The following is a 25,992-nucleotide window of genomic DNA, read 5'->3' on the forward strand; positions in this document are numbered from 1 at the left end:
TGAATATAAATATTTCTAAAAAATTAGGTATAAAAATAGTATATATAGTGGTCAAACTTTATGTATGGAGGTAGCGCTCATGGCCCCCTCCGTGTAACTAATTTTTTTTTTCAACTTGACATTTTTCGAGATCTGTGCGGACAAACCCCCCATCACTACGATGGTGATGGATTTTTAAAAAAAAAATTATCCCATTCAGGTTGATTTTCCCCCAAATTGGCGTGACCTTCTTCAGTTTTATTTACTTTAAGATCTAACCCAACGCAATAGATTTCAACGTAAAAAAAAGAACTTATGAGAATAGTTTCAATAATTAAATCAACCAAACATTAACTATATTTATAGTAATAGAATTACTTCGGGCACCTTTTCAACCCCTAAAATGGATCTCAATAATGTACGTATCCTTGATGTAACAGCCTACATTATTTTATTTAAAAAAGAAATGATCTATGGAAATAACTAATTTTCACAACGATTAATCATTGGTGACAGTATGAAAAAACACACTAAGTGTTAAAAAAAAAAAAGTTTAGGTATTGGATTTTTTTTAGTGCTGAAAAAAAAAAAAGAAAAAAATATTGATCAAAACGTATTTCCACGTTTTTAATTATATTGTATAACGAGCACCAACAACACGCGGGACAAAAAGTTTTTTTTTTTTAATTTTTCGTTGACTTATCTAACTCAAAATTTTTTGGTAATCAAACCCCATTCTCATTTAAAACCCAACACCAACTTTTTATATATAAATTTTTGGGACCCTTTGGTAAATACAATCATAAAACATAGACTTTACCAACTCAAAAAGTTAACTCATGAGTTAAAAACTGTCAAGACCATATATAAGAAACCAAGTCTCCCATCCATTTCCGATGTGGGAATCTAACATTAATTTAAAATACATATTCTCAATTAGTACGCTTTTTTGATGTTCATTATTTTGTTTGTATGACTGAAAAAATTCAAATTTTAATCCTGAAAGTGAAATTGAAACATAACGAAATTTTTTCTGTTACATATAATGAAGAACAACCCAAATCTTCTCATTAATTTATTTAGAAAGATTGATGTTAATGGAATAAGTTTTAATTTGAATCCTTAAAATTAAAATAGAATGTCCAATTGATGCAAAGCTCATTTTCTTTTTCTAGTAGTGATGTGAGCTCTTAATACTGTATTTTACCCCTTAGCACGATTTTTTTTTTTTTTTTATTTATTTTTTTTGCTTGAAAGAGGAAATTTTACAACATAACGAAAGATAGAAATTAAAGTCCGCCGAGATAGATCTTAACGATGCTATCTCTGAATTGTCATTGTTTGGAAAGGGGGATCTAAATACTCGTTTATCCCACATCAGCTTGTTGGAAAAGAAAATGGATAAACAGAATTCTGAGTATATATAATCATTTTAATTAGATTCTTTTTTTTTTTCCTTTTGGTAGAATGATGCATAAGTAGCTAATAAATTATTATGACTCCATCCTATATGATAGGTTATTGCTTGATGATCTTGGAAGTCTAGCTATGCATCTACATATCTTTAGAGAAGCAGTATTGTGACATATATTTTATCGCAAGATGATTGTATTAATAATGGTAATGCTGTCCTGCAATGTTCTACTTCGTCGCCTTCGTTTGTATATGATTACTTTGATACTGATCCTTCAAATTTATCTAGTCTTGAGGGGGTCAAGTTTGTAATGATATAGTTAATATATAAAATATATCTTTCAGCAAAAAGAAAAAAGGGAGAAGATAAGGTCGTAGAAGGGCTTTTAGCAAGTTTTACATTATATTATAGCCATTTTTTTGTATTTTATTTTTAAATCTCGAAAGACTTGACATAAAAATAATTGCAATCGCTCATACTAATTGACCGAAGTAGGAGCGCATGACTTACATATAAATTAGTAGTTGGTTTAATTGTTATAGTTTCTTTTGTCTAATGAATTCTTGAAAGTGACATGTTTGAAATGTGGAGCAATTAGATCGCTAGGTATAATTATTCTGATCTCTGACGATAGAAAATGTGTTAAATAGTCAATTCGAGAAATTAGTACGATATATCATCCATCACAAACCTAAAGACCCTTAAGGACAAAGATTAAGGAAAAAAAATTAAATAACGACTAATGTAACAAATAAACGAAACAACTGAGAAAATTTCAGGAAATATATAACTAGAATGGTGGCTGATAAGCAAGCTGGTAAAACATATATGAGGTAAGCGATTTCATATGAACTTTTTGCTTACACTTTCCATGACATGATCAACTGTTAATTGGAACCCACAGGCCAATTATATTAGGGTTGGGTCCTACTTGAATAATAATATTATATACTCGTCATACACGTTAGAAGAGTCGAACACTAATGATAAGAAATCTTTACTGGGGGTAGATTTATATGTTGGGCTAAAATAACTTAACATATTCTTAATATAATGTGATACTATTTAATTTTGGTTAAGCTTGTACGGTTTTCTTCAAAAGGTCTCACACCAGAGTATCAAACACCTAATAAATATAGTTTTTCTTCTTTTTTGCTTTCAACGTGAAACGTAAGTTGTTCACACACACCTAACAATCTTTCGCTTGAATTAAGTTCCACATCCCATCATCATTCATGTTTTATTCTGTTAATCGAGTATTTATGGCCACCAAACTCAGTCCATTGGGTTCTTTTTATTATTTTTTGTATGCGACTTCAGAGCTATGGATAAAAGTAGAAAATAGTTACATAGACGGGCAACAATACTAAGCTGGGTCCCACGCCATTACTCTATCATCTCCTTATTAATTATTGGGCTAGAACTACGCGCCCATAAATACTCCTTAACATGATGTGATATTGTTCATTTTAGACAGGTCCAAATAAAAAGTTATTATACAATTTTGGTTTCACATTGAGGAAGTAAACTACATTTATTTTTTGGGAAGATTTGGTTTTATAGTTAATTATAAAGGCTATTTTAGTTAGACGATTCTTTTCGTATGATATCGCTAAAAAAAATAACACGAGATATTTATAAATAAAAATTAACACCACTTATTTTTGATCATTTTTAACTTAAATTGACACCACTTGTTACTAATGTAACTTATTTATTTGTTCACTTCTTCAAATATTGATATCGCTTAAGAAAAAATCTACATGCGCCACTAAGAGAAATAAATTATTATCTCCTTATATGGTTTTAAACAATCATCACTTTATGAGCTATTTTTTTATACTCCCTCTGTTCCGACTTAAGTGTCCTAGTTTGACTTACATTGAAGTTTAAGAAATAAAGGGAGTTTTTTTTTTAATTTTGTGCTACCTTAAACTAAAGATGTGTAAAGTAGAAAAGTTATTTGAATCTTGTAGTTATAAACTTAATGCAGGATGTTTGAATTGCCAACTTACTAAATATATATACTCTTTTTACAGTGATCAAAAGAAAAGAAGATCTTTAAATTGGAAGCGGAGTTAAGTATTAAGTTACGCGCAAAGTCCAACTTGCAGTTCCAACATAAACAAACATAATTAACAACTAGAATATACTAGAGTGCTTTGATAAATAAAAAGAAATAAACACAAAGTAAACTACTGATCATTATTCTTCAGGTATCTCTCTTTCAAACTAAAAGTAGCTAGGAGCCGCAAAATTGTACATGTTGTGTACTACTTGGACAAGAAGTACGACCCAAACTTCCGCCATTTGCAATTTTTTGTACTAAAAAATATAATGAACTACACTTTACTAGAAGTACGACCCAAACTTCCCTTCCCCATTTGCAATTTTTTGTACTAAAAAATATAATGATAGGAAGGAAATGGATCATGTAATATAAAATAAATACAAATTGTAGTTAAAAAAAAAAGGGTATATTTTCCTGATGTCCAGCTAGCATAACGACTTCGTTAGATGAAAGGCTTTTGCTTATTTGCAATCCTTTGTGATACTATGATACGATAAACATGTTTTCGTCATGCCTTATTTGTAACTTTTGTTTTAACTTAGATATCGGGTTACGTCGAAAAACGATAACTGCTATTGACTTTTTTCATATTAGAAAACAAATATAAGTCTGAAGATATATTCCTGTACTTCAACGACCCAACATAATCAGTTATCATTTGTCTGTAATTTTCTTCTTGTTTATTAACTATCAATTTTGTTCATTTTTTCCTTATTCATCTTTAATCTTAGCTAAGTAATATGACTAAAATCTGAAAAAACAGCTTATTCGATCAAAACAACTTGCAGTAAGAGCTGCGCAAAATTTGACTGGAAATAAAATATTCATTCAGTTCCAATATGTTCGGCACACAATGTTTATCGAACGGCCAACTTGACCAATTATTTGAGTGAAATCAGACATACTTACGTTAATTCACTTTACTCTACAATTTTGTAAATAATTTTAGAAACTATAGAGAAAAATAGTCTCAGAGCAACTTTTCTCATTTAAAAAATGGAAAAATAAGATACTTAAAAATGTCAGTGGAAATTTACTTAGTTTGTGTCTTGGGAAGAAGGGAAAAAAAAAAAAAAACAATTATGAGTAAGGAAAGTTATTTTATATCTCACGTAAAATAGGTAGAGAATAAATTATTTAATAATGCATGAACAATATGAAAAATGCAATTGAATATCGGCCTTGTTTTAGTCAATTAAATCTTAGTCATTAAATAACATATGCATGTGTTCTTTAATCCAAAGTAAGTGGAGTGCTCCGAAAATCGGAAATGGATAGAACACCAATTATTTGAGTGAAATCTTATATACTTACGTTAAGCACTTTAGCGCGGCGTTTTGTAAAAATTTTAGAAACTATAGAGAAAAATATCTCCGAGTATTTAAAAAGGCAAAAATAACAACATAATATAGACATGAAATGTAACAAGGAAAAAAAGAGATAACAATTATGAGTAATGAGAGTTATTTATGCCACGAAGGGGAAATAAATTATTTTAAGCCTTTAAAAAAAATATTTTTATACATATACATAGTACCATGCTGACCATTAAGGAATCGGTGTCATATATATAGTATCATAAGCGCCATTCCACAAGGTTCGGTGTCATATATATAGTATCATACGTAAGGCATGACCATAATATATAGACATGAAATGTAACATGGAATATATAGTATCATGCCGGATGCCTCATTAAGGCTCGGTGTTATCATCGTGCCGCGTCAATATATATATAGTATCATGCCCGCCATTCAGGTCCTGTCATATATATAGTATCATGCCCGGCCATTAAGGCTCGGTGTCATATATAACATCTACGTGCCATGCCTGTTATCATCTATAGCCCGCGTGTGAGAAAATAAATAAATATATATATATATATATATATATATATATATATATATATATATATATATATATATATATATATATATATATATATATATATATATATAAAGCATGCATGAGAGCCAAATAAGAGCTATAAATACATCGGAGTGACATAAGGTCGGTAACCTCCGATTATATTATGGAATAATCATCATCGTTCTATCTCACCTTGAAGGAACAATTATTGTAAGGCGAGATCAACAACAATGAATAAAAAATCAAGAAAAACCAAGAAAATAACTCAACATTCTCATATTTACATTGAAATCATAAGCTTGGGACTTTTAAATATGAAATCATCATCATCGTCGTAATCATCATAGAAACATTCTCATCTTTAGCATCGTCATTAACATTGTAAAAACATGTCCGTTGTTGTTGTCATAAAAGCTTATAGAATCATAAATCTTTGACTCGGAAAATAGGGACATTTTGGAAAACATTTATGGATTATCAAGAAAGAAGTCATACCTTTGAATCATGAACTCTAACTTTTGGAAGTACGGAGGTTATGAAACATATGTAGGAATTATAACATAGAAGTTTCTAGAAATGGGACCATCGTCATCATAAAACATATTTATCTTTAGCAGCATAAGAACTCTATGAATCATTAAATCTCTATCTTTTGAGAATAAGAATGTTCTTGGAAGACAGTTATGGATTCACAGAAAGGGATCATGGGACATTTGGAAAACACACTATTGGATTCATAAGAAAGGAATCATGCCTTTAGAAGAAAGAGGAATAGCCTTAACATACCTGGAAGATAATTTCTCAACTTCCAACTTACGTCCTGTCTTGCAATTCCCTTAAGATCATTCGTAGCCTCGTAATCTACATATATGACCATCCATACTATTATTAGGCTCATCGTCATACACTCGTCTTAAACCCTTAATTAAAATCCATTTAGAATCTGCCGAAATTCGAGCAGCATCTCCCTTGTTTATATGCCTAGCCCGAAATCACAATCCAATAACCAACAACAACAACAACAATACCAACATCACAACAACATTATCAACACCAATAGCTCCATAAAACATTCCATACGATGTTTTCCAAGTTTCTCAACTATTCAACTTATTATACGACTATTTAATAACTTTATCTCCGTAAATAAACTAAAATTAATATTAATAAGGAGAGCTTCATACCATATTCTTGCGAGAGCAGCAATATCTTCAATGTTTACTTTGAATCCAAGCCAATTCCAACGCAAGACAAAACTATAATCGCGACTACACGTTGTCCGGACCTTGATTAATACGCCGTAACTTGAAATTTACTCAAAATCCTCATCTTTTATGTGATCTAAGAGCTCTTTTGCTTGCTGAATTTTCTGGAAATTTTTAGAAGATTGTGATGGAGAAAAATGGGGTTTTTAACCCTTTTATAGAGGCTAAAAGTCGGCAGCACCGTAGCAGCACTGTAGCAGTGTTGTTTCTGCTCCGTCAGCCTAACTTGTAACGTCCATAATTCTCTATTCCGATGTCGTATCGATGAGCGGTTTATTGAGTTGAAAACTAGACTCGACGAACTTCATTTTAGGATTTTAAAACACCTTAAAAATCCTCATATGCCTGGAGATATGCCCTTCCAAAGTTGACCCAAAATTCTGCCCTTAATTCTGCCAACTTTTTTTTTCAAATTTTCGACAAACTTATTTTCTTTGATTTGCTTGGTCCCAAAATCTTCCAAAACTCCCCTTACATGCTATTTATCATTTATTATACTTGGTAATGATCATGTTCTCGTGTTTCAAGATTGTCCTTCCTGGTTACGACTTACGAGATCGTAATTCATCCTTTATTCTATTGTTACGTACTTGCCATGACTTGTACCTTCCAAACTTCATGGACGTCTCCAATGCTCCATTACAACGGTGAAGTACGTGATATGCTCATGCTCTGAAAGTGTGGGGTGTAACATCCCCCCCCCCCCCCTTCATAAACATTCGTCCTCGAATGTTGAGGTAGAGTTCGCTCTGAGGTAGATGTCAATGTTCTTACCTGTATTTGTTGATATTTACTTTACTTACATGTAGTCTTACTTGCTCATTTAAAACTGAACTTATCCGAATTATGCAGTTTATCCTTCTTCTTTTGTAGCCGAAATTTATTCCCATAATCAAGGTCGTCCCTTTTCTTATTATCTGTTTGTCTACTAACTATTTATGCTTTATCGTTCTCATTGTCTCTTCAGCCTTCGTTGTTTACATTCTTGTATGCCCTTTCATCCCGTACTTACCGCATACTTTTATCCAATTTTGATCCCATCTTCTTTTTATTTAGAAATTCTTGTTCTCTTCGATCTCCACGTATCTTTTTTATGTTTTACAGATATCCCAGGCCTTTGTCTTCTTGGAGTTTACTTTTTCTTGTTCTTCCTTCCTTAAAGATAACCTCAAGACTGGTCACATTTTAACATCCTTTGCTTTCTATAGCAGTCGAATTAATCTTTGTGGTACTTTATCTTTCAACTAGTTTAACACCGAAATGTCTCGCTTAATTTCTCTTTCCTTCAGTTGGATTTCTAGTACTTGGCTAACTAACGGTAATTCTTGTACTTATATCAAAAACATCTCAAACCTCTTCTTTAATGATTCCTTACCTTCAATTTACTCTTAAAGTTTCTGATCCTTTGTTCGGCTAATAACTTAGGGGTGAATTCAGAAATTTGTCAAAGAATAACCAAGATTCCTAGTCATGCAGCGAATTCGGATCTTTTCATTCTTTCCTTTGTTTGTAACCTTCACTCATCAATTTTTCCAATAAGAGCCATCATTTTGCTTGTTTCACGAGGTCTCATTTTCACCCGCTTGTTCCAATCAAATGTGATATCCTTTGATCATTTCCTTTGGGGTTCTCCTTCTACTTTTAACCTTTGCCCGATTCTCACTTAATAAGTCTTTCCCGTAGTTTACGCAATCATCTGTCATTTGGTTTATCAATCAAGCGGATCTCTTAATTCCTTAAATGTCCATCTCCTTTATTTATATCCTTGAATCCTTTTCCTGCGATCTTATCTTCATCTACTTCCATGACTTCACCTTCTGTTGACTTAGTCCCTCCTGTTTCGCAACCCTCTATTTCTCTACTAGTGGACAACTTTCTTATTTGGCTGTGGCACTTTTCCTTGCTTGCTTCTCTAGTGCTACTTTAGATTATCCCTCTTAGTACTAATCAATTTTATATACATATCATTCTATCTCCTTTCTAATGCTTTTGTCGAACTCCTTAATTCCTTACAATGTCATCATAGTTCCACCTATGGTAGCGCCTAGATGGCTTGCAATAGCATTGCCTTGCTAATGGCTTATTATTCTCATTAATTACTTTACTTCAGATTACTCATCCAATGCGTCAAAAATACTATAGCCAAGGGATTCATATTTAAATGGAACTCAATTCGAGCCATACAACAACCTCAGCATCATCCCGTATACACTTGTATGCAACATTTTCTTGTCACCGTCGTTATCCTTTATCACAAGATTATATTTACAAGTTACAACATACTAATACTCATATCCCAAGCTAATCTACTATTCAAAATATCTTCAAATCTATGTTTGAAGCTTTCCTCCAATTTCCTCTCCTCTAATCTTAACATCATTACAAAATAACTCATAAGCAGGAGACTAAAATAAAATCTTACTTAATCACAACTTCCTTTCAATACGAGTGTGCTTCCCTCTTTAAGTCCTTGGCTCTCCAATACCAGCGGCTAATTGAGACTTAACTAGCTTCCATTCTTCTTCAAATATTTATGGTCGTCCCCACACCATTTTACTAGCCATTTCATCAGGACGATTATTTATATGGTCCTATGACATATACTTTCGCAATTTAATATAAACGGTGACTTATGATTTCACGATGCAGGAGGTATTTTCTAGTCTCAGGCAGTGTTGTTGTCGTGCTATCCATAGGCATACTGTCTTTCTTTCTTTTGACGATCATTGAAATTCCTATAAATATTCCTCTTTTAAAACTCTCATCTCTTCCAGTGCTATGATTCCTCTTTACTAATCCCTACTACTTATCCTTGGTCACTTGTAGGCCTTCTCACTTCTTCTGTTACCTTTTTGGGGCACGTTTGCTGCATATTTAATTGTAACCAAAAATTTCTCTGGTACTAGCGATTCGAATCATAGTCCGGAACACAACGTATTGCATTGACAAAACTTATTTCCTTGATTTGCTAAACTTTCATTATCTTGTCATGCCTCCTTTCCTATGTTTGTCTCATAATATACTTGTATTTAGTCCATTTCCACTTTTCTTTAGCACATCCTTGCTATATTAGTTCATCTCGAATTTCGACTCCTTCAAGCCAGTACATTTCCTTCTTCTGTACTTGGGAATATTCTAATTCGTCTAAGAATGTTCTCATATACCGAATATTCGAGTATTGACCGTCTTTGGTAGTCATTTGGCCGACCTAGCGATCCTTCAACTCTTCTAGTCCATATAATGCCGCAGTTACTTTCATCGTACGTGGCTTGAGTTATTTCTTTTTTTTTTTTTTTGCTAACCCGGATTCTTGTATCAAGTCAAATGTCCACACATATTGGACCCAACTCAAACCACTTCCTTCCTTCATGCCTAATAGTCCCCTAGGTTAACGAATCAATGGTGACATCGGAATTGTTAAGCTCCTTATAGAATGCCCGACTATACCATGCTCCTTCACCCGCAATTTTCCCGCATAGCTATCCTTTCACCGCACTACCCTTGAGATTCCTCTTACTCTTGGTTCCTGATTCCGAGTTGGATTTATATCATACTAGTAAAAGTCGATACTCTCTCTCATTCATTCTCACGATTCGTCCTTTTCTTAATTTGGCTCATAGTGTCCCATAGTTTCTCTTAACTAATTGTTTGTATCATAATCATGCATCATAATCCTTCTAATGTCCTGGAGATTCTCGTTCTCATCATGAAATTTTAGTAAAATACGCCCTTTTCCTTTTTTCCTTCATTCATTTCTTATTTCCCTTTACGATACCATAGCTTGCTCGTATGTATGTCTATTCCTCGTATATTTTTCCTGTTTCCTTTATAATCGCATCTCTATTCCAAGTCCACTGTCGTATGCCATTACTATCTACCTTTGGTCAACCTTACTAATTTATTAAGCTTCCTCTTATCGTCACCGATCACATAACTTCCTTTAATTAATTTATAATAGCATTTTCTCGTACTTCTGTCCTCAAGGTTGCTCTTAAAGTGCTCTTTCCCGTTTGCCACTTAATAATATCTACTAGGAAGTTTGCAGAACATTCCACTATGAATAAAAACCCATCTTGATCTCGTATATATATACTTCTAGGGTGAAACTTTTCCGTACTCGTTAACTTCCTTTTCTATATCAATATCTCTTTGTTATCTCTTACTAACCAATCTAATCTATAAATCGTAATACCGTATTTGAGTTCCTAATGTCAAGTTTCTTCATGTTTCCAATAGGTTTCAATCCTCCGAAATCTCGGACGCAACTCATCCCAGTTTCTTAACTACTAATCATTTTTCCCTCCAGGGTTCCTCCTTTAAATTAAATTCGAATCACTCTAAAACTTCTCTTTGAAAGCATCGTATAGTTGTTCCTTCAATCATGACTTACCAAATGGCTGATGGTCACATTTTCCCTTTACTCTTTCTCTATAGACATGCAAACAATTCAATTGTAAAAATTTCGGTAGAGTTTTCTCTATAATTCTTACTACCTCATTCCTGCACATAGCTCAGAAAACACATCAAATGCTCCACACAGCAATCACAAATACCATAATATCTTGCTCAAGTTCTTATATCAACATCTATCCATATTAATAAAACAGGAAACATACCTTTCGAATGAACAACTTCAATTCGAAGCAATTTCCTCGTAGCGACATAATCAACTGCTTATCCATGATCAAAACATTTGGGTTAGGATCAGGGACATCATATCCTATGATTTAGCTCTATGGCACGATCTAAGATAAGAAAGAAAGGTCAATGGTTCCTAAATGCCCTGCAGCCTCTTGTTTATAATGTGGCACGCTTCACACCCTTAAACAAGACTCTCTTGGACACGGCTCGTAGACATTCCCTAGGACGAATCAAGCTCGATACCACTTTGTCACACCCCTACCAGGAGTATGACGGGCTCCGACCCGTAGGCCGGGAACCACCTGACTCATCCGTGACTTTGAACATTATAAACCATAACTCAAAGAATAGCTGCATGCAGAAAAGGCCCAACATAGGAATATCCGATCATTCAGCACATATGTACATACGTGTACCGACAAGGTCGCCACAACATAATGTATTTCATAAAGCTGGCAAGGCTAACAGTAAAGTATCAAGAGCTCAAAATAAGGCCGACAAGGCCAGCAATATATTATACAACAATATGAGCCGGTGGAGCTATAAAACATCTAACTATACACATACGTCTACGAACCTCTACATAGAATACAAATGATCATAAGGACAATTGCAGCTCCGAAGTAAGTGGAGTGCTCCTGAGAATCCGCTGATAGAACACGTACGGGTCTGATCCGTGTTCCTACCTACCGCGGGTACGAGCGCGCGTCCACAAGAAGGGACGCGCACGAATAATGTACTGAGTATGTAAGGCATGAATAACAACATAATATAGACATGAAAGGTAACATGAAATAAAAGAGATAACCTGTACATCTGGATGCCTCATAAGGCAGATGTCATGCATGCTTAGCGTTTAAAAAAAATATTTTTATACATATACATAGTACCATGCCCGGCCATTAAGGCTCGGTGTCATATATATATAGTATCATGCCCGGCCATTAAGGCTCGGTGTTATCATCATTAGCCCGCGTCCGGGCCTCCCGCGTCCGGGGCAATATCATAACATGCCCACTGCAGTGGTGTGCACATCTACGTGCCATGCCCGACCGACTATAACGCGGCGCGGTGTGAGAAAATACATACATATATATATATATATATATATATATATATATATAAAGCATGCATGAGAGCCAAATAAAAGCTATAAATACATCGGAGTGACGTAAGGTCGGTAACCTCTGATTTATATTATGGAATAATCATCATCGTTCTATCTCACCTGAAGGAACAATTATTATAAGGCGAGATCAACAACAATGAATAAAAATCAAGAAAATCACGAAAATAACTCAACATTCTCATATTTACATTGAAATCATAAGCTTGGGACTTTTAAATATGAAATCATCATCGTCGTCGTAATCATTATAGAAACATTCTCATCTTTAGCATCGTCATTAACATTGTAAAAACATGTCCGTTGTTGTTGTCATAAAAGCTTATAGAATCATAAATCTTTGACTCGGAAAATAGGGACATTTTGGAAAACATTTATGGATTATCAAGAAAGAAGTCATACCTTTGAATCATGAACTCTAACTTTTGGAAGTACGGAGGTTATGAAACATATGTAGGGAATTATAACATAGAAGTTTCTAGAAATGGGACCATCGTCATCATAAAACATATTTATCTTTAGCAGCATAAGAACTCTATGAGTCATGATTCTTTATCTTTTGAGAATAAGAATGTTCTTGGAAGACAGTTATGGATTCACATAAAGGGATCATGGGACATTTGGAAAACACCTATTGGATTCATATAATAGTAATTGGCGATCAAGTCTTTCGAATATGCTCACTATTCATTTTTCAGCTTTTACTTTCCTTTCAAATTTTCAATTACTCATCGATTACATGTTTTAACATCATCTATACCGTTTTAAAAAGTTTGTATTGATTATCATGAGTCCAAAAACTAGTATTCTAATAAATGCCATGTACGTAATATCTCATGTAGATTTTTTTTTCCCAATGTATATATCATATTGACTAAAAAATATAATATCACGAAGTAATTCAAATATCAATAACGTAAAAAAATTCGCATTTCCTCTGACTTGGAACTTGAAGCTGAATTTTTTTAATTTCATATTCGTGAAATTCTTATCGAATTAATTTGTCCTGCTCTTCAATTTCTTAAACTTAAATACACCGAATTTAGACATAACTCATAAGTCATAAGCAACAGAAAAACTAATTATGTAACTCTGAAGTGTGAATATATGAATTATGTAACTGTGAAGTGTGAATATATGAATATTCTTAGCTCCTTGTTATTGAAGAAACGGTGTACGTAATATCTCATGTAGATTATTTTTTTCCAATGTATATATCACATTTACTAAAAAATATAATATCACCAATTAATTCCAATATCAATAACGTAAAAAAATTCGCATTTCCTCTGACTTGGAACTTGAAGCTGAATTTTATTAATTCATATTCGTGAAATTCTTATCGAATTATTTTATCCTGTTCTTCAATTTCTTAAACTTAAATACAACGAATTTACACACAACTCATAAGTCATAAGCAACAGAAAAACTAATTATGTGACTGTGAAATGTGAATATATGAAAATTCAAAACTCCTTGTTATTGAAGAAACCTGTTTATAATAAGACCTTTTGATAATCCAAACTCCTCACTAAATCCCACGTGTAATGCCATGTCACGGGTGAAAGTCAAACTCTTCCCGTGCGTATATTTCTGACTCCCCAAAGTCCAATACAATTTGCTCCTCCCATTTTCCCTCTCTATATATCCCCTCTAACTGCCATTAAAATCCAAAACACAAAGCTTCAATCATAAACACTCTACTTTTCCTTTTTCATCCATAAACCAAATACTCATAAATTGCATTTGGAACAGATAAGTTCTATACAGATACCAAATAATAAAAATATGCCAAGAAACTGGATAAGAACTCTTAGTTGGTTTTCACCTAAACATTCATCAACAAGTGATACTAATACTCCATCTACTTCACAACTCTCTTCTCCATCACGTTTCTCGGAGGCGGTGATCGATCGGACGGTTGAGATTGCTGAGCCGATCATCACGAAGTGGGACGCTGACACCACTACGTTCGCGAAAGTGACTTCTCTCTTCTACGAAAACAGAAAAGAAGCCAAGGATTTCATCAAATGTGTGAATAATTTACATAAAGCGATGCACTTTCACGCAAGTGAGAATTCGAGATCGGATAAACTCATTCGTGCTCAATCACTAATGCAAATCGCGATGAAGCGATTAGAAAAGGAGTTTTACCAGATTCTATCAATAAATAGAGCACATTTGGATCCTGAATCTATATCCACTGTGTCTTCACGTACTTCTATAAGTACTCGATCGAGCACTTCTGAGTTCGAAGTTGATCAGGATGATGATGCTCGTGTTGTTGATGCCGGTGAATCTATTTCTGAAGTTGAGGATTTTTCTAATGTTATAATGGCGGATTTGAGATTGATAGCAGAATGCATGATCTCTTCTGGCTATACTAACGAGTGCTTGAACATTTACAAAGTTATACGTAAATCGATCATCGATGAAGCTATTTATAGACTTGGTGTTGAGAAATTGAGTTCTTCACAAGTTCATAAAATGGATTGGCAAGTTATGGACATGAAGATCAAGGACTGGCTTAACGCAATTGATATAGCAATGAAAACATTTTTTAATGGAGAGAGGATTCTCTGCGATCACGTCTTTGCATCGAACGATTCAATCAGAGAGATGTGTTTTACTGAAATATCAAAAGATGGAGCTATGATTCTGTTTAGTTTCCCGGAAATTGTAGCGAAAAACAGCAAAAAGTCACCTGAAAAAGTGTTCCGTTTGCTCGACATGTACACTTCCATCGCAGAACACTGGCAGGAGATTGAAGCTATATTTTCTTTCGATTCGGAATCTGTTGTACGATCTCAAGCATTAACATCACTCATCAAGCTTGGCGAGTCTATAAGGACGGTATTAACTGAGTTCAAAACAACTCTACAAAAGGAATCCTCAAAGACGACCGTTGCAGGAGGTGGAATCCATCATCTCACAGTCGAAGCAATGAATTACATCACTCTACTTGCTGATTACAGCAACGTACTCTCCGATATCCTCGTCGAGTCTCCACCTCCGGCGAAAGGTTCGTTGCCGGAATCATACTTCGATATCGCCGATTCTGATGAGTCTCCGGCACCGGTGATCTCACTCCAATTCGCTTGGTTGATTCTCACTCTTCTCTGCAAACTCGACGGTGAAGCGAAGCACTACAAGGACGTTTCTCTCGCGTATCTCTTCTTAGCCAACAATCTCCACTACGTCGTCGTAAAAGTCCGTTTGTCGAATCTCAAGTACTTGCTAGGTGAAAATTGGATATCAAAACAAGAGGAAAAAATAAAAAAGTTCACGTTGAATTATGAACGGCTAGGATGGAGTCACGTCATTGAATCTCTCCCACGTGAACCAAATGCTACAATGGCTCCACAACAAGTGAAGGAGATTTTCAAGAGATTTAATTTGTCGTTCGAGCAAGCTCACCGGAAGCAATCTGTGTGCGTCGTACCTAATAGTAAGCTCCGCGACGATTTAAAAGTGTCGATCGCGAGGAAAATACTTCCCGTATACAGAGAGTTTTACCATAAACATAGAGATGTAATAGTAAAAGAGAGACATTCTAGTCATGTGATTAGATTTTCTCCCGAGGATTTAGGACATTATTTGTCCGATTTATTTTTTGGACCGGTTGAAACGGGAAGTTCATCGTCAGTTCAGTCGTCTCCATCACGTACAACACCATCACGATTGAGGTGAAGAGAAACATATAGTTTTTTCTTCTTTTGTTGTTATCTCAATGTAATTATGTATAATGCATGAATATATTAAAAGGTCTATAAATTGCACAAAGTTTTTTGGTGTGTTTAAAATGGGTGATAAGAATATTTCATTAATTTATTTGAAAATTCATAAGTTCAGTCATTGTTTTAGATGGAGAGATACTGAGTGAGTTTTGTAATGAGCTTAACTCTACGGCAATATGAAAAATGTGATTTGCATAGTAGGACTGCATAGCATATTTGCTTAGAGAAACAAAACATGTTTTCAGGAACAAGAAAATTCATTATTATTGCAGACGTGCAGGTATCACTATACTTGTTACTATAAGGGATTTCTTTTGACAAAAAAAAAAGAAGAGATTATTCAATTATATATATGGAACTGCAATAGAATCTTGCATGCACGGCTGTTCAATAGAATTGGTGACCTAAAATCAAATTTTAATAAATTTTTTAGTTAAATTCAACAAATCTAGTTTATGCATGCCTAATCAAAAGAAAAATATATATACCTAATCAAAAGTAAAAATCGTCACTCTGCTTCATTGGAGAAAGATACTTTGATCCAAGGACATTCATAAAATTTTATGATTTAATATATATAATATGCAAAGACCAAAAATATGAGTACATAAAATGATAAAGAAAATAGTGTTTTCTTATCATTCATTGTCACTAAAGACGTCAATTTAACCCATAAAATATATTTCCCCCATTAATTTAATTCAGCTCGTCTATTTAACACCCTTAATTCTTTGGAAGAGAGTACTCTATGGGCATATTATTTCGAAACCCTTGATTATCTATGCAATAATCATATGTCAAGTGATATTTTCTAACCTATTTAAAGCTTTAAACCACCTTTTTTGATTCCATGTCAAAGTACAGACTTACCCCTTATTCCACCAATTACTTTCACTTTCTGCACCGGAAAATCTTGCATTCCCGTGTGGCCACTGGCCACAAAGGATGCTTGCGACCAATCAATTTTTATTTTTCCACCATATGTTCCCCAAGTTTCTCCATTTCATATGCTGATAAGGAGTTCTATTGGCTGTCAATGAGGATATTTAGCTCCTTTATTTGTATGGTTTCAGTATGTTGTAATAGGTTTATAGTCAACCATGAACCTGCCCATAAATCATAATTTATCACCTTATAATAGATTTTATATAATATTAGAAAGAAGATAAATCCGAATAGAGCGAAATGTACACAGATCATTCACTTAATCAATTTCAACTAGTTTGAGTCTGAAACGTAACTTTTATTGTGTTTGTATGTGATGTTAAGAAAAAGGAATAAAGTTAATATTATGATCTTATTGTGATACTGGTGTTATTACTAATAAGGACGCAAAATTGTAACAAGAAAATTTAAGACTTACACAATTTGGTGAAGATTCCATATAGTAGAATAAGTATGGAAGTTTTGGGTCGAATCAAACCACAAGTTGATTCTCTCCTCTATCGTCCAATCCATCAACATAAACATTTGTTTGAAGAGTAATAGGTTTCCCAACCACATTCCCTAGAAATTCAAAATCTACCTCGTCCTGATTTGGTTGACTTGAAGCTAACCGCATATGTAGTTCCAAATTATCAAAATTTTAAAAGATGTTAAAATTTTTTAAAAAAATTAAGAAGAACAAGAACTCTTTTTCCGCTTACATAAAATGCCACAACGGTACCAGCTAAATTTTCCGGTATCAACTTAATTTTCATGTTGAATTGACCAAACAAATACATATCCCTTGAATCAATCGTTGAACCTGAACAAGTTGATACGAAAACATAAAGAAAATATTTATCAAGAATTATTTTCATATAAAAAAAAAAAACTAGAGATAGAGAATTTTGTATTTCAATTAATTACTAGATTCTTAGTCAAGTATCAAACTTCTTGTACGGCCATCAACAGAAGTGTATACGTGGTTAGGTGAATATATTCAATAAAACTAGCTGATGCGTGTGTCACACGTGCATCTCGTATGCCACACGTGCGGACATCGTGCGCCGCTTGTGCAACTCATGTCAATTAGTAAAAATATTTGTAAATCACATAAGTATTGTTCTTAAACATGTGCATGAGGTATAGTGCAAGCTCAAATGATGAAGGATGATCCTATTTCAAGGACTTAATAGTTAAACTAAAAAATATTAGACATTTTTTAAACTTGGGACGGTTTTTTTTTTGGAATATTAATAGTTTGTTAAGCATAGGAGACTACTATTGTGAACTATTATCTAGCTTAATTCAATAATTTTTAAAGAAAAGAAAATCTACTTTACTGTAGTAACTATTGAAAAATGAGCTTCCGATATTTAGAGGCCTAAAGTGCTTGTTTTAGTGGCTTGTGTATTGAACCGTCCTGTGTGCATGTGCACGAGGGTCATTTGGTTTGAAATATAAGAGAATTAGGTTCTCGTGTAAGATTTCATCGGCCTTATATAACATTTGATTTCTGGTACAAAATCATGCATAATAATATTGGAAACTAAATCCACTCCGACCTTTACTAACATAAATAGTATAACTTATTATACATATACCTCCGATCCACATTGTTAAGTATCTTATATGGTTTTCACACCCAATGGTGAATGCTATATGTATAAGTTTTCCTTATAACAAGAGGTTTTAATTGTTTATATATATGCAAGAAAAAATACATATAATCTACGTACATACTACATAGTATAATTTTCGGATAAAGGGGATTCAATTAAACCCCATTACTTTTCTTCAGCAACTAGTGAATAAAATTATTTAAAGACAAAATACTCTTAAATAGGCCGTCTCTACATAATAAAATAAGTATCTATTTACTGCATTATTTTTCATTGCATACGCAATTTATGCATGATAATTTTTTCATAATTGACATTGAGCCTATTTGGATGGGCTTATGCCTATAAAGCTGTTTAAATTTTTATAATCTAAAAAAAATAAGTTGGGGTAGTTTAACTTTTTTTTTTTTTTTTGCTTATAGTTGTTTTAACTTATAAGGTTGCTTTAGATAATTTAAGTCAAATGGGCTCAATTATTTTTTTGAGCTTATTTTAAGACAAAATGACTTTTTAAGTTGGTCACCAAACACAAAAAAATCGAAAAATTTATAAAGAACTTATTTAATCCAAACTGCTCCTTGAACTAATGTCTACGTCAATCCTTACTTATTTCATGAGTCCAACGTCACCCATGGTTATATATAAGCTCCACAAAATGAAAATGTAGTACTCTTACTTTTTTTTTTTTTTTTTTTTTTGGCTCTGATTCTAGAAAATATACGTAAGAAAACAGCTTTCATTGACATAGATAATCTTGAATATATTTTAGAGTGGCGTGATATGATAAAAGAGACACGTTTTAAACTAACAATTAGCTGTTTGATTAAGAGAAACCATCATATATCTGAGTCAGGTCTGACCTCCATTAAATACTGTATACATTTAGGAGCAGTTTGGACATGATTTCATAGATGAAATCATGAGATGAAATTATAAGATGAAATCATATTTGGACATGCAATTTGAATTTTTTAAGTTGCAGTTTTTTTTTAAACATAAAACCCCACAAGTTGTGAAAACCATCAAAATTTTTCCAATTCTTATACAATCTTACCAAATGAGTAAATCATAGGTCATAATAAAATTAATATGCTACTAGAAGGCCTTTCTGAAAAATACAACATTAATTGATCAAACTTTAGTTCAATAAAAAGGAAATTAACATGAATAGTAATGTAACTACTCTTTAATATAGTCCTCCCACATGGTAAACATGATTGGCAAATATATTTTACCAACTTGCAGATTAATATTTAATACAAATGGTTGGTAAACATGATTGGTAAATATATCTACCAACTTATGAGTCTTTTTTTACAAAATATAAACGTGTGAGGTCAAATTTTACATTTATATTTTTGAAATCATGATTTCAAATCCCAAATCATGCCTTTTTGAATGATTTGGGATTTCATCTCATGAGATGAAATTAGAGATGAAATCGCATGTTCAAAGGCTAATTTCATCTCATGAGATGAAATCGCATGTCCAAACGCCTATTAAGCAACAACAGTCCACAGACTTTTTATTTCTCTGGTCCTTAATATGGAAAATGGCGTAACCAAAGGCCTTTGAAATGTCCCATTTTAGAAAAGTTAGTCTTTTAACGAATCTTCTACAATAATGCCAAAAAGTAAATTTTAAATAAATTAGAAAGAGAACACAAAGAAAAATGTAAGAAAATTTATAACTAGAATTGTGGCTGAGAAGCAAGTTGGTAAAAGAGATTAGGTAAGCGATTTCATGTGAATTTTGTGCTTACATTTTCCATGACATCGTAGTTGGGTTCCACAACCCAAAAAGAGTAATTTCAAAGAAAGTCAAATACTAATCCATTTTTTCAAAACAGGATTTGATTTCTAAATGATGTATTTTCCCATTCATTAAGTAGAGAAAGAAAATAGAAGACGTTAATTATGCAGTATTCAACATTATGTTTGATTGGTGCTAACTCACTCCATCTAATTTAATTTTACTTTTATCGCGATGTTTCGATGATTTTATTTTATTTCAGTAAACTTTATTTATACTTTCTAAGAAGTGCGAATAGTACACAGTAGGGCTGGGCATAATACCGAAAATCGAAAAATCGAACCGAACCGAACCGAACTGAAACTTCAACAAACCGAACCGAACCGAACTAGTTTGGTTCGGTGTTTAATGTCCATCGTCAAAAACCGAAACCGAAAGAAATAGCGAACAAAGTTTGATAAAACCGGCAGAAAAATCGAAGCGCACCGAAATTTAATACAATACCCAAAAAAATTAAAATAATCCAGGCCCATTAAGTTTAAATAAAAAAAAACTCAATTGTAATAAGTCCTCTTTTGCATTTGTATCCCTAATTTCCACTTCAATTGAAAAAATAAAATATCCTTAACAAAGAAAGGTAACTAGGATGTCTCTTTAAGATTAATGTATGTCCTTATGTGTTTTTTTAATTATTCTTACGGTATGTATATAACACCAAGTAATCTGTGTCATGATTATAGTTTTTTGTTCTTGTGTATTTTGTTTGTTTGATTTTGATTTCAATTTATCGAGTTTTATGTTTTATTGCTTTTGAGAATATAAATTAGTGTCAATGGAATCGCTTCTAGTATTATATTAAAAAACCGAATTAAAAAAAAGCGAAACCGAACCTAACTTTAAAAAACCAAATGAAAAAATAGAACGAACCGAACTAGTTTGATTCGGTATTTGATGTCCACCTTCAAAAAATTGAATCCGAAATAGCCAAATCAAAATTTAATAAAATCGAACCGAAAAACTGAATGCCCACCCCTAGTACACAGCAACAGCAGGGCGTCAACATGCCTGCCCGTGCTATTTGCTTGTTCAATGGAAGTTTCATTATAGGCCCCGCTTCAATGAATTCATAAATGAGCTATCTGACATTAAGTCTAAATTTGAGCCTTTTTGGCTACATGATCACATGGGTCCGACAAAACTTTGTCTTTACTAAGGATTCGTTTGGCCATACGAATTATTCACTTTTTCTTGGAATTTTTTTTTCTCTTTTTTAAAAATTCATGAAAATTTTAGATACAACTTAAAGTTATATTTAGAATTTGAAAAATATCACTTTTTCACAATTAAAACAAGTACGTTTCAACAAAAAAATATAATTTTAAAAATTATGATCAAACACAACTCCAACTCTAACTCCAAAATTTCAAAAAAAATGAAAAAGTTTTTAATTTTTATGGCCAAACGCCTACTTAATTTCTTCTTAAGAGGTGCTGTTTGAATAGTCTTCACTCCTCAGCCTGCCTTATTTTTTTCATTTTTCCCATTAGGAAAAGTTTTACTAAAATAGGAGTGTTCTTGGGTTAGCTACTAACATTTTTTTATATTTTATATTTTTATTTTCAAAATGCTTGCTGAGCTCGCAGTTGATTTACTTGGTTGGCTACTATACATTCTTTTATTTTCTATATTTTATATTTCCATTTGTAGATATTAACAATGAAATTAATATCATATTTAAAAAATATAGATTACTATCTCGCCAATCAATTTATCAATAAGTCCTAAATGAAATTTTAATTTTTTTTAAAATTTGTAGTTGGAAATATTAATAGAGTAAAAGTCTGTTTCACATTCAAAATTTATACTTCTGTAATACTTCCTCCGGTTCAAAATAAGTATCCACTTAGATATTAGTACATTGCTTAAGAAAATACTAACTCCTAGAAAAAATATCTATTTTGACTAAACTATCCAGAATTATAATTTACATATTACTATTAACTTAGCACATTGGAATCTGGTCACTTAGCGCTTAATAAGGGCAAATCTGAAAAAAATAAAGGTAATTTCTTCTTAATTATGTAAGTGAATACTTATTTTAAACCAAAATTAAAAAGTTGAGCAGACACATTATTATAAACTAAATAAAGGTAATTTATATATCAATTAGACATTCATAAAAAAATTAGCTATCAATTTTAATATTTTTATGTGTGCTTGGGCCCATGCACAGCACGGAGTCTTGTATCTAGTGTTAATTATATAGAGGCAACATTATTTGACGTTTTCGTTAGGAAGTGGTTTCTCTTTGCTTGCATCTTGATCGAGCTGGCTTGGATTATTTCCTCTCTCTTTTTTTTTTTTTTTTTTTTAAGGCTTCCCACAAGTGTCAAGTATTCATTGTATGTAGGGCCTCGATTATTTTGAATTTGCGTTAAGAAATTTTACTTTACGAATAAAGTGCTCTCTATTAAAAATTGTTGGGACATTACTTTATGAGTAATGTCAAAGCACGTAGAACAATAAAGTAAGATGTGGAAGCGTACCAAAATTTCATGCGAAATGATGAAATCCTTCGTCTTACAGGACGTAATTAAGCAGCTCTCAAGTTTTCTAACATGAGACAATAATCTTATTTATAATTGCTAGTTTACGTAATTTTAATTTGATCCATTATTAAATTAAATATTACATCAGGACATCTATACATTAAAGCACATATATACTTTACGAGGCGTCTTAGGCCCAATTAACTTTTAAACTTTAGATGATCACTTTTAGTTTTTAGCAACCAATAAACATATTATTATATATATATATATATATATATATATATATATATATATATATATATATATATATATATGTGTGTGTGTGTGTGTGTGTGTACAAGTCCATAAATCCTCACAAAGGCTAATCCATGTTTGTGTTTTTAAGAGGAAGTGAATCACCTTAGCTTTACTACTTTTCAAATGTATCAAAATTAGAACTAAATCATCGATTTATGTGATCCAAGTAAGATATTTTCGCTCTAGTTTACTCTCCCACTTCTCTCCTCCTAGAAATTATAGCTGTCGCAAAATCTCTTGTACCCCATATGCATTTCTCGTACTAAAAATATAACAATAAGAAAGAAAAAATAATAATATAGATATGGAGTCTTAATTAGTCGTAATTAGCAAGTTGTACGTAGTTAAAGAAAAAAATCGTGCTCCTAAAGTCTGGCTACGACTTATATGGATAGATGTTTTTGTCTATATGCGAGTACTATGATAATATATTGATAGGGGAAGCACCACATGTGATAGATTAATAAAAGTCTTTTAATTTATAATTAAAGATTTCGAAGCTTTAAAAAAAAATTCTATAATAAAGAAAGCTATAAAACTTTCCGTAGTAAGCTTTTTATATGTAAAACCTCTATTACACGAGAATCTGAGTTAACGATAACTGGATTACAAATAATTATTTTAAGATAAATACTACTGAGTACTTTTTAAAATTACTCCTTCAGTCCCATAATAAGTGTTACTTTGTGTAAACACTCATATTAAGAAATCAATAATGCAATATAAAGTTTACTAAATTATCCCTATATAATAAAAATAAATTACTTTTTTCCTTTTGATTAGAGCTGTAACAACCCGATATTTTTTTCTAAGTGTCTAGAATTACTCTCTTATTCAGAGTTTGTTTAATTTTAGTGGCTCTTGCATCGAAGCGGATAATTATGAATATATTCATATAATATGTATGCATATATATTTAATTGTATATAATTTATACGATATAATATATGAAATGATAAATTAGTTAAGTGAAAAAGTCGGTCAGGCCCACTACTTTAATTGCTGGCCATATTATATTTCCAAAGGGCTGAGGGAAAATAGAAGAAATTTTTTATCAACTTCTAACCTAAGGGGAGAAAAAGGGAAGGACAAAGAGCATTGACAATTGCTGTGTAACTGCTAAAACGGTGAATTTTTTCAAAAGTGAGAAGATTCGGGTACGTAATACGTTGTTGACTTTAGTATTTAAGTAATCACGTTGCAAGAGATTTGGTCTATTATGAAGAATTGTGGGATCGGCGGAGAGTCGGTCTCAAATGGTGAAATTGTCTTCTTTTTCTGCAATTCAGGTGCAAACTGTATCGTTGCTCATTTTTGTTCCTTTGCTCATTTTGTTTCTTTTCTTTCTTTCGTCCTTTCCTTTTGTGTACTCCATAAATATTATTTATTTTGGGACGTTGGGATTAGAACACATACATATATATAAATATACAGTCAGACCTCTCTATATAAATTGGGCATTAAGCGTATATAATAGACCCCTCTCTATGCTAACAATCAACTTTTTCTAACCGATTTTTTATGTTATATTTTACTTCTATAACAACATTTCACTTATAATAACAACAACCAACTTTATAACAAGACAATTCTTTTGTAAAATTACCCCCCATATAACAGCTATCTTCTTTTTATGGTAATATAATAATTAACCATCTTTATAAAAATGGAATATCTATGATTACCAATAATAAGTGTAGAGATTTTGACCAAATATTTGATCATTTAATAAACTATTACAATAAAAAATATTATTTGAATATATATATTTTCATCATTAAACGATTTTCCTTTGTTATACAAAGTGTGATTAAGCTTAGAATTTGGCAATTAAAAATGAAAATTAGATTTTATGCATCTTTTTTGCCTATAACAGCGAAATATTATTTAATTTTCAATGCGGTTATAGGTGTATAACAGCCATCCTCTACAACAGCTGAAAAATTTCGGACCCAACGATGTTGTTATAGAGAGATTTGACTGTATTATATAATTGTTTATTAATGGTATTGAGATACGATTTCCACTTTTTAAAAGAATTAAGGAATCAAGGGATAGAATGTTGAGATTTAATTCTAAACCTAAAGTTATAGGATTAGTTTCCCTAGACTAATTCAGACCATTTATTTATGGTATTTGAATAGATTGAGGCTATTAGAGATTGTTTGAAGAAAATTCGACACCTCAAGTGAGGTTGCGTTCCGGTTATAAGGCAAGTGGGGCTTAAACTCTTAGGTGTCGTTTGGTAGGAGGGATAGGATGGGCTAGATTATTAATTCAATAGGATTGGAATTAATCCTATGTTTGGTTTTGGGATAACTTCTTTGATATCCCATCCAATTCCATCTACATGGGATAAAGGGTGGGATTAGTAATCCCACATAAAGGGTAGGATTAGTAATCTCATCTTATCCCACCCAATCCCTTCTACATGGGATAACTTATCCTCCTACCAAACGATCCTATATGATGGATAAGCAAAACTAGTCTTGGATAAAAATTTAGTACTATCTTATCACACGTTTGGTTGGGATAAAATCACGGGATAACTAATCCCGGGATTATTTATCCCGGTATTAGAGTGTTATTTTATCCCACATAGAGAGCGGAATAACAATCCCGGGATAACTAATTTCGGGATTGTCTATCCCAAGATAACTTGTTCCCCAACCAAACGAGCCCCAGTTTACTAGCTTTTCATAAAAAGCATATGGTTTGTGTTGTATTATGCATTTAAACCATT

General features: G+C 32.5%; 1 protein-coding gene and 1 pseudogene across 1 annotated transcript; one reads left to right on the forward strand and one right to left on the reverse strand.

Moving 5' to 3' along the window:
* The first annotated feature begins 14,053 nt into the window (after positions 1-14,053).
* Positions 14,054-16,168, forward strand: LOC132057199 (exocyst complex component EXO70H1-like). Its single transcript, XM_059449681.1, has one exon. It carries the CDS (start codon positions 14,154-14,156, stop codon positions 16,053-16,055), a length of 1,902 nt encoding a protein of 633 aa, XP_059305664.1. The 5' UTR covers positions 14,054-14,153; the 3' UTR covers positions 16,056-16,168.
* Positions 16,169-16,825: 657 nt separating this feature from the next.
* On the reverse strand, positions 16,826-19,514 carry LOC132057983 (probable xyloglucan endotransglucosylase/hydrolase protein 10; annotated as a pseudogene).
* Between the last annotated feature and the right edge of the window lie 6,478 nt (positions 19,515-25,992).

Source organism: Lycium ferocissimum, chromosome 5 (assembly GCF_029784015.1).
Source record: "Lycium ferocissimum isolate CSIRO_LF1 chromosome 5, AGI_CSIRO_Lferr_CH_V1, whole genome shotgun sequence".
Classification (NCBI taxonomy): Eukaryota; Viridiplantae; Streptophyta; class Magnoliopsida; order Solanales; family Solanaceae; genus Lycium; species Lycium ferocissimum.

Bases quoted from the DNA above. Each gene is read 5' to 3' on its own strand.
- LOC132057199 (XM_059449681.1), top strand. From the start codon at position 14,154: ATGCCAAGAAACTGGATAAGAACTCTTAGTTGGTTTTCACCTAAACAT.